Source organism: Cynoglossus semilaevis, chromosome 17 (assembly GCF_000523025.1).
Source record: "Cynoglossus semilaevis isolate Cse_v1.0 chromosome 17, Cse_v1.0, whole genome shotgun sequence".
In the NCBI taxonomy this organism is placed as follows: Eukaryota; Metazoa; Chordata; class Actinopteri; order Pleuronectiformes; family Cynoglossidae; genus Cynoglossus; species Cynoglossus semilaevis.
Genome location: NC_024323.1, coordinates 14,766,513 through 14,776,961, shown reverse-complemented (window position 1 = coordinate 14,776,961; position 10,449 = coordinate 14,766,513). Strand labels below are relative to the sequence as shown.

Below are 10,449 nucleotides of genomic sequence, written 5' to 3'. Positions count from 1 at the left end.
TAGTTTTTCGCCAGGAAGCGCGGGTCCTGCGGCTGACCCACCAGCTGCTGCAGGGCCTGGGGGGACTGAGGCAGAGGTGCACTCTGGGTACGAGCCAGCGGCCGATGGCGAGGCAACTTGTTGACGGAGCGCATGCCGCTGGCCACGCCTCTTTCTGCCGTCACCAGTGGTGATTGGTTGTACATGGGGACTGGACACAGAGTGGACAGTGTTGCTGGTGTGACCTCCGCTGCAGGTGTGTGTGTGTGTGTGTGTGTGTACATACCAGCTAGCATAGCGGTCTGTTGTCGAGCCTGCTCCAGCAGTAGAACATGTTGCAGTAATGAGGAGTGGGCCGAGTGGGAGCTGGTTGGTGTGGACTCCACATCGTGTCCGGCTCCTGCACAGAAACACGGCGTCGTCGTCGTCGTCAGACCAAACCAACAGTCGTTCACGGTGTAAACTGGTATGAAAACCTGTCGCTGACATGTTTACCTGCAGGTAAGGAGGACGTGGAGAGAAACTTCCCCGTCAAAGTGCCCCCCCCTCGCAGCGACTGGATGGCTTGACGTTCAGCCTCCTGTTGGGTCGACAGCTTCTGGGGGCCCTGCAGGGGGGCAGCGGGGGGGTGATTGTGATTGTGTACATGGTTACCATTCAGTAACAGCCACCACAGAGATGTTTAAAAAAATAACCCTGTCATCATAAACTAAGAGAATGGTAAACAGTAGGTGCTGAGTTACTTTTGGAACGGCGTCAAACACCTTTTTTGGTTAAAATAGAGCAAATGTCTCTGAGGGTCCGACGCCACGAATGCCGCTCTGATGAACGGGCAAACGCTTCCACAGGCCTACTCGAAAAGGAAAGTCTCACAGGATGATGGGGGGAGGTGGATGGGGGGGGGGGCAGGTTACAGAAGACAGAGCAGCTCCGTGTTTATCCCGACGACTGCAGAATGGTATGTTTGAAAAACTGACGTTAATCATCCAGTTCACATCATATTTTCCAGAGTGAAGTGACACTTTCTGTGTCTTAAAGAGGTCACTGATGTAAAGTCAGAACTGAAGCTCACAGAACACAAACAGATGAACATGTGGTTCCATGGTGCAGTGGTTAGCACGTCTGCCTCCTGGGTTTGAACCGTCGACTACAGATAATCTCCAGGAACATCATCACATCGCTGTACTTTTCAGTTCATATAAAACAGATAAAAACTCAGCACCAGTGGTGTAAGTACTTCATCAGGAATACAACATGTACTTCCACCTGTACTCTGCCTTTACATGTTGACGTGTGTGTGTGTGTCCGTGTGTGCGTGTTGACCCACCGTGATGTGAGTGTTCGCCGGGAGACCCAGGGAAATATTTGGCAGAGATGGTGAGGTATAGAGACTGAGTGGACTCAAAGTCCCATCAGCACCGATGGTCTGGTGGAGAGACCTCAACTGCAGCAACAGACGGAAGAACAGACAGAGCGTCAGTTCTGGTTCTGGTCACGTTGGTCAAAATAAGGTCACAGAATCACAGGTGAATTCAAAAATGGTTCTGGTCACGTTCAACATAAAGTCACAGAATCACAGGTGAATTCAAAAAGTTGACTGTTAAAAAAAAAACTATTTACAAGCTTGATCATCAGAGATAAGTTTGCAAGTATCCACAGGCAGGCCATGAAAAAAAAAAAGAAAATTGGTTTTATTAATGAAACATCTTCGTCTACAACCAGGTAGAGAACGTGCTGAAAAAGCATTTCTAAATATGGGAACTCATTACGGCACATAAATTACAACAGAGACACAAAATGTGCAGCTAAAAATGGTAAAAGGAAACCAAAGGCAGAATCACTGAGACCTGACACACACACACACACACACACACACACACACACGCAGAACAGAGCTGAAGAACAAAAACCTGAGATGCTCAGATGAATTACTCCACAGTTATTTTTCCCACTGATCTCACTTTCAAATCGTCTTCATCCTTCACCACATTGCAACCAATCAGAAGCCAGGAAATTACTTTAATTACGGAGTTTTTTTTTTTTAAATAAAAGTTGTATTTTTTACTTTCCCTTCATCTGTATTAAATCTCTTTTTTTTTTGCTTTACAATTCTTCTCCTAGTCAACTCTAGGGGGCAAGCTTGAGCTTCCGTCACATTAAAAGTGAAAAAAGAAGACTTTGAAAACGACAGCATGGAGTTTCCAGAATAAAATCTCCTGCTGGAGGAGGGTTTTTACCTCGGTCTGTATGTTGGGGACTGATCCCGTGTTGCCGTTGGCGATGGCTGTGTTGGAACTGTTGGGACTGCTGGGACCTGAACCTGGAGCGCTGTTACAGAGGGAGGAGACTGGTGGACGTGACGGGGACAGAGGACAAGGTCAGACCAGGGTCGTATACTCTACATATATACATATATATTTATATATTTCCCGTGACATTTATCTTCACCTGATATTTCTATGGCTCTTTTCTTAAACGTGCTGATCACCGTGCCGTCCTTCCGGCGTAGAAGCGGAGAGCTCCGCCTCTCTGCCACCTTCTGCTTCAACCTCGACCTCACCTTCAGGTTGGGCTCCGAAACTAGACCAGACCCAGAGCCACATTATTTAATGACATATTTATAGATTTTTTTTTTAAAACATTCAGATTTATGGTGCAATTATTAAGCGTATGAAGGTCATCAGTTCATGTCTCTGTACATTTTCTTTTGCTGCAGGACCTGAGGGCAACAGCCAGTGAAGTTCTCCCAGGTTCTAGTCTCCAAAGATGTGAAGTGGTTTAACGGCAACACTGCTGCCACTTGGTGGCAGTATTGCACCCAAAGTTCGTTTGAAAAAGATGCACAGAAAGCACTGAAAAACGTCAGTGGACACGGAATTTTGGTGAATGGAAGACGAGACCGCATTGCTTGGCTGGTTGGGAGGAATTTGGATTTTTTATTTATTTATTTATTTTATTTTTAACGTCCAGATGGCAGCTCGGATAAGAGTATGACTGTGTGGAAACTGTGCAACAAGGAGTTTTCCTACTAATGTAGCACCTCAGGAATTTTTGAAGAGCCTTTGTACAACAAACACCCTCCCACTCCCCACACCCTCCCACCCTCCCCTCCTCTCCCCTCCCACTCCAACTGATAAAAGAAATAAAAAGAGTCATTTTTTTATTCCAGGTTAAAAAGTCCATCAGGGCTAAACATGTTTTTTTTTTTAAATTATTTTAGCAAATATAATTGTTTTGACCGTGTTTGACCAATAACGTGCATTCGTGAATCGTTGTTTTTTCCGTCCGGGTGTCCACCCGATGCAGACGGTTTCTGTCAGCGACCCTTCATTTCACATCGGAGGGGTAATTACTAAGAGTGGTGACGAGCAACATATGTAAATAATCCTTATACTTCAGTTCATCTGATTTGCATAAGTGCCTCTAAAATGGAGCTAATGACGGGGCGGCGGTGACGTCCGTACGTCAGGGCGATGATTACTGCTGCGCTGCCAACGGAACACACTTGTCGACCAAAGAGTGTTTCTGCTGTTCCAGAACAGTAACAGAGCACAGCTACATGTCGTCTCTCTTCATTTTATTCATTATTGAAACAAAGATTTAAGAAAAGAAAAGAAAAAAAAAAGCGCTCTAATGTAGATGTAAATAATCAGGATCATAGCTTTTACTAAAAGAGCAAGTTGGAGTGTAATGTGTCGTTGCCATGGAGACAAGTGAACCCTATAACTGAAGCAGGGATGGTGTTGGAGAGACATTTCTGACTAAATGCTGATGTGACGTGTGTTTGTACTGCTGTTTAAACTCCACCCCCCACGCACCCCCCCACTGTAGTATTAACATAGGTTCAGCTCCTTATAAAGAATTAGACTAAGAATTATATACATTTATTTCATCAACACTGCAGCTGCAGACTGGAGGAGATTTAAAAACCTGAAACGTTAATTAGCTAATTTTTTTATCCAGCTTCAGTGTAGTGTTATCACTTAAAGCTAATGTCAAAGTTAGTTCAGAAGTTTTTGGTTTTTTTTCAGGAATTCATCTCAAACTTTAAAACGTCTCTCACTCGTCTCTGTCACGTCTTTATACTTTTTCTGTCTTTTTACAGTTGAGTCAAAACTGAGTCATCTTAGAAGATGACAAACACACACACACACACACACACATTTAATGGTTGTCTCCTACCTGTCTTGCGCAGCGGGAAATCATCTTTGCCCTCGTAGTTCCCCAACAGTGGGGGCAGTTTATAGGAAGGAGGAGTTCCTGGTGTGTTGTTCTGCGGAGGAGAGCTCTGTTCCAGGGAACTGTGCTGGACTCCCCTGCAAAACACACACACACACAGTTAGCCGTTATGAAGTGACAGAATGAGGTGGTTTTCTGTCGACCTGCTCAACGTACTCCTGCTTCATTTAGTCACTGCCAACATTTCCATGAATGAGTTCTTTGTAACTGTGAGAATAATTTTTTTTTTTCCTGAGTCGCTTCTTTAACCGATTTTCTCCCAGAAAGTTGCTGAAAGATGGGATTAAAAAAAAAAACTCTTTGGAAAAAACTCTCCTTACTGCTGCTAACATGATCATTTCGAACCGTTACTTGTTATATTTATATAACATATATTTAGGATATGTAAGATGACATATACCATATATGGTGTGCAACATATCACATGACATAAAACATCAAAACAATTCACTACGGCTCCCTGGCCAGATCAACCAGGTACTATCCCCCAGGGGGCAGCAGATGGCTGAGAACTGTTGAGTTCTTCTTCTGTGTTTTTCTTCAATTCCTGCGATTATATCCCTGTTGTGTCCAACTAAACCTTTACAAGTCAGTAAATTGTGAGTAAACTGAACCTTTGATTATATAAATATACTTTTGTGATCGTTTTGTCTGGTTATGAACTCCAGTTGACCTCACCAGCTCTTCGGGGAGAAGGAATGGTTTAGTCCGACAGGGCCGGGCTCCTTCTTGCTGAGGAGGAACTCCTGGAGTTTCAGCTTCACCTCAGTACTGGCGATGGCACCTTCAGAGACACAAAGACAAGGACAACGGTCACAGCGCCGAGGAGCATGAGGAGGAAGTGAGTGATGACATCAGCGGCAGGAGCGTGGACCTACTCTCTTTGCCTTTCTCCTTGTTCCTCAGCAGGAGCAGCTGCTGCTCCAGCCTCTGCTTCTCCTGCTCCTCGTGTCTTTGCTGCTCCAGTTTCCTCTTCTGTTCCAGCTCCTGCTGCCTTTTTGCTGCCAGCAGCTCCTGTTGTTGCTTACACACATACACGGGCGCACACACACACATACACACATTTACTAAAAGTCTCCCGGTTGCTGTCCTGATGGTTCGCTCCCACCACGAGCTGTGAAAGATTCCAGGACTATATTTACTTTCAGGTGTTCCTGCAGCTGGACTTCGTGTTGCCTCGTTAGCACTTCGTGTTTCTTCTGAAACTCTGCAAACAGCAGCTGTTTCTGCAGCTCCTGCTGCTGCTTCAGTAGCACCAGTTCCTGCTGGAGCTGCTGCTCTCTGAGGGTGGTGTCCACCGACACCGAACCCCCGGACAGAGAGCCTACCCTGGATTCTGTTCTCAGGTCCACCGGACCTCCTCCACCTCCTCCGGGGCCGTCGCCTGAACCTCCACCTGAGAAAAGGTTCATCATAAACAGTGTGGTTTTAACATCACAGAGTTTTTTTGTGTCTTTTTTCCCTTTTTTTTTGCTTAAGTTGCATGAATTTCATGCATGTGTTATTGTTTGAACGTCAGCACGAGTTTGAAATTAACAACGACCTCAAAACAGGACATCTTGAACGTCAGCACTGAGTTTTTTTAATTAACAACGACCTCAAAACAGGACATTGATTCATTCATCTGTATTTTAAATTTTCTAAACTGAGACGAAAAGTATCAAATATTTGTGAAATGTGACTTTAGTATAACCACAGACACAGTGTTAATATTTAATTGTTTCATTGTTCACATCCTCGTCTAAACCACTCAGCAGAAACAACGTTAGTCTAACATTCCCAGGAGATTAAAAAAATCTGAAAAATGTAAAAATAAATCGTTTTAAAGTCACACATGAATCATCCGACCCAAGGACCCTCACGATCCCCTGAAATCCCCCCTGGTATTCTGGGCTACTTTTAGGTACGCACCAACCTGCCCCCCTCCCTCACCCCTCCATCAAGGACTGTTGGAGGACTCACCAGCTTCTCCTCCTCCTCCTCCACCTCCTCCTCCTCCCCTGTGTTCGCTGGCTGTTCCTACTGGGCTCTGCATGCCCGACGGGAGGCTGCTCTTCACCTCCACCACTGCAGGACACAGGAACAGACAAGGGAGCAGTGAGTGATTGATGGTGTTGGAAAACGTTGTCAGGGTTGCAGCGGGCTGTTACATCACTGACGGCGATCACGTGCACAGCGAGGTGCACGCACGTGTACGCGCACGAAGGCAATTTTTATACAGTTGTGTTGATGCTGTAATAAAAAGAGGAACACTGCGTCCCGACGCCTAAAAATAGCCACAGGCCTAGCATTAGCCTTGCACCAGGCACCGCTGCTGTACGGCCGCCTTCACGTTACCTTGACTTTAGATTAGCCCATGTGTCAGTGTGGTTTGCCTTAAAGAAACAGACACAGAAACGCTTTCATAAACACAGCCAGTTAGGAAATTATTTTTAAAAAAAGTAAACAATGAAACAATAGAAGCAGTTTGTCGGGAAAGTACAGAATATAATCTGGATTGGCTGCAGGAGACACGGAACCTTTACTGACTATTTATGAGATCAGCAGATCCACAGATAAATGTCAGGTCATGTTTTTAAAATTCTAAAAGTGACCTAGTGACCTTTGTGACATTTTTTTATTCAGAATCCATCCAACTGTGCACGATGACGTCATCAGAGCAAATGAGCAGCGCATCAAACATCGTGTCACGGCTCGGAATGCACTTAAAGTACAACATCAGATCACGTCTCAGCTCCGTCCCTCTGCCCCCCCTCATCTCCCCCCCCCCGTAGTCTCTGTGTTTTGACAGTTTCCCACTGATCCCTGCAAATTAAATTAAACCCCCTGGGATCTGGAGCAGGTAAAAACACGAGCATACGGCAGAGAGAGTTTTCATCTAAGGACAAACCCAATCCAACAGGAGTGTCACAGATCATCCTGATTGGCCAACGATTCTACCTACGAAAACTACTAACTTAGAATGCAAGTCCAGTAGCATCATGGGAAAGGGACATTGTGCAGAAAAAATAAGAAAAAAAAACAACTCACAAATAAGATCAGTGTTTTACAACGTTCTATTTGAATTTAGTAATTGTCAAGGCAGAGACAAACTTCTCACTGATCAACTTTCAAACAAGCAGTGACACGGAATTGAAGCTACTTCTTGGAAGACCCCGCACACACACACACACACACTTCCTGTCTATAGTCCGGAGAGGAAATCCTATTAGGATGTAGCTAATGTGTAGCCTGCATCACGACCTCTCCAGAGCGACGTGTTCTGATGTGTGGCTGCTCAGTCTCTGGCACCGGGGTTTTAAACCCACATCCAGGCTAAGGCAATTAGCACCGTCCAAGTGGATTGTGATGCATTAAGTAGGGATGATTTTTATCATCTTTATTCCTAAACTGAGCTCTGACCTCTGACCTCAAACGTGACAGTGAAGGATCATTGGACGGGACATTCAAGTTTTTTTTTAGCCCTGTGAATTTAGGCGTGTTAGTCACTAAGGTGCCTTTACGAAAAAGTTGGTCAAAACTTGTGAGCCAGGAATAAACAAAGTGTGTGTGTGTGTGTGTGTGTGTGTGTGAAAGAGAGAGAGAGAAAGAGAGAGAGCAGCATAGTGATCTAAATTACATAAACAAATATTCTGGCATTTCTGTGTGACGCATGTGTCCCCCCCACCTTCCACTCGAACACACACACTGAGACAGTGTGTGTGTGTGTGAGAGAGAAAGAGAGAGAGACTGGTCTGTGAGTGTGTGTACAACAGTCTGTTTGGCAGGAGAGCAGCATTCCACAGCAGCCAGGGTCTGACGTCAAACTGAAGACATTTATAGTCTGGTAAACACACGCGTGCACAAACACACAAATGAACGGTCTGTTGAAAAAGGCCAGTTGGAGGAAACCGTTCAGTCCATCATTACAGTGTTGAAGTGACTGCACTTCAACACACAGACACTTGTGCATAAGTATGAAAGGCCGACACATTTCCTTTGTTCATTCATTAAGGTCCGACCGCAAAGTTGAAGTTTTTCAGATGTTCAAACCGGAGCTGTCGAAGCAAAGAAATGTGATAAGTCACAGGGTTCCTGCAGATTAATTACCATCAATCCTAATGAATCGCGGGCTTGGTGTCTGACGTTGAAGCCTCCGCAAGAGCATACGAGGAGATGAGATGGTACTTGAGTTACTGTGACATTAAATATCCAGGGTTTTAGTTTAAAAAGACACATTTCTCTTGTCATTATTCACATGTTTCAGCTGCATCATCCGATCACTTCCTGGTTCGTCAATCTCAACTCAGGCTCAAGGGTCAAACCATGTTAATCCAGCATCTAAAAAAAACAAAAACTACCTTAAATGTAATTTGTGTTGACATCCTTAATGTCACAGAGCAACTTGATGCTACATTCTTAATCAAACGGCTGCTAACAACTGCTAACAGCTAGCATAATCTGTACATGAGGAGATAAAGATTTCTGAGAAGTTTTTTTTTTTCTTCTCATTCCCAAAACTCTGCTGCTGTAAGTAATAAAACAATTTAGGAGATTGAATTAAATCAGTGGGATTAACTCTGTAAACATTTATACCACAGGATAATCTGTATCCTTATCTTCAAAAGTATCGTAAATAACTTTCTGTTTACTTTTGTTTGTTTGTTTACTGCTCATACACTGTTGGTCTGTTACTGCTGAAGAGAATTTAGGGAAAAAGGTAAGGAGAGGGAAAAAAGGGAGAGGTTAGGGAGGAACGAGAAGAGAAAGTGAGGGAGGGGGAGGGAGGGGGGGGGAGTTCCTCTCGGCTGTTCTGAAACAACCAGTCACGGGACCGTTTAAAAATTTCATGACATAATTATCCTGACCAAAATAGATGCTGTGCAATAAAGTAACGGTTGAAGTTGTTAATAGTCATGCTTTAAATGTCAAAGAAATAATAATGTCTCTGTAAGAAAAATTAAAAAAAAAAAAAAAAAAAAAAAAAAAACCCTTCTTTTTACACCACCCCAACCTTTTTTTACTGTCTCCCACTGCAGACCTACGGACCGGCACTAATATTTTCTTTTTCTTAGGATCGTAAAAGCATCACTGGAGTGACTTCAATTTTATTTTAATTTGATATTTTCTAATCCTTCAAACTATCTTTAATGCAGACGTCTGGACACGAGCCAGACTTAAAACTGGGTCCGTCGTCAAATTAAATAACGACGGTTGAAGCATCCAACCACCGGCAGCTTTGTTATTTTAACCAAAGCCGACTTGAAACAGGAAGCCGCTGCTGAACGCTCTACACTCTGCCAAAGCTAATTGTTATTAATGACATCAGCGTTGAACTTCAATTAAAAAGGTGAGTATTTTTAGATTTGGATGGACACATGCACAAGTGTGTGTACGTTAGGTGTGTACACACACAGACAGACACATTTAAATATAGTTGTGACGACAGTTCTGGTCTGAGACTCTGAGAAAAAAAAAAAATCATGTCATGATGTTCATCCCTGAGGACTTACTATAAAAAAACACCACACAGTGGACACACACAGAGGCCGTGTCACAGTTGGCCAAACAGCAGCATCTATCCTAACGAGCTTGAGTCCAATCAGATTCTAATCACTAAGAGAGACAACAATCCTAAACATATTGGCAGAGAGCTTCCAGAGGTAACCGACTGTGAGATCCTCAAATGCCCCGGACAGTCATCTGATCCCAGTCTGACTGGCCCGCATTCCACCCACTACACACCAGACTAAAGAAAGGCCTCACAGGACCAGCAGCAGCTGAGAGAGAGAGAGAGAGAGAGAGAGAGAGAGAGAGAGAGGGAGAGAGAGGCTGAGGTGAATGTGCACGAGAGCATCACACAACAAATGTCTTTCAGTAACTGGTCAGAGGATCTGTTCAAACGTGTGTGACTGGTTCAGAGCGTCAGACCTGGAAAGGAACCGACTGCTGACAGTAAATGTTACCAATGATGAACTAAACATAAAATGTTATTTTTGTTGACAGACATTTAACAGGTTAATGAAATTATCAACAGCTTTGAACTGAGTGTGAATTTCATTAGAAGCAGCAGCAGAAAGACACTTGTACAGTATGTATTAGTACTCCTCTGGACAACAATACCAACAGCCCTCCTCTCATTCTCATCTTTCTGTTTTGTTCTTGTTCTCAGCGCTGCCTACAGAAATGAGCTCAATGACATCAGCCCTGCAAAACACTATAAAAAGGCCAGTATGGAGGGGGGGGGGGGGG

General features: G+C 44.1%; 1 protein-coding gene across 4 annotated transcripts in view; it reads right to left on the bottom strand.

Moving 5' to 3' along the window:
- Window positions 1-10,449, bottom strand: part of hdac5 (histone deacetylase 5) — a 38,254-nt gene that overhangs the window by 13,500 nt on the left and 14,305 nt on the right. For 3 of the 4 annotated variants that reach the window (XM_025064432.1, XM_025064433.1, XM_025064435.1), the window contains 11 exons: window positions 6,181-6,285; window positions 5,361-5,614; window positions 5,097-5,250; window positions 4,897-5,002; window positions 4,162-4,295; window positions 2,428-2,559; window positions 2,217-2,326; window positions 1,307-1,423; window positions 475-586; window positions 266-379; window positions 117-190 (listed from right to left, as the gene is read on the bottom strand). In XM_025064432.1, coding sequence (XP_024920200.1) covers window positions 117-190; window positions 266-379; window positions 475-586; window positions 1,307-1,423; window positions 2,217-2,326; window positions 2,428-2,559; window positions 4,162-4,295; window positions 4,897-5,002; window positions 5,097-5,250; window positions 5,361-5,614; window positions 6,181-6,285 — 1,412 coding nt within the window. The remainder of the gene's footprint in view (window positions 1-116; window positions 191-265; window positions 380-474; window positions 587-1,306; window positions 1,424-2,216; window positions 2,327-2,427; window positions 2,560-4,161; window positions 4,296-4,896; window positions 5,003-5,096; window positions 5,251-5,360; window positions 5,615-6,180; window positions 6,286-10,449) is intronic. The other variant, XM_025064434.1, reaches the window with a different exon arrangement.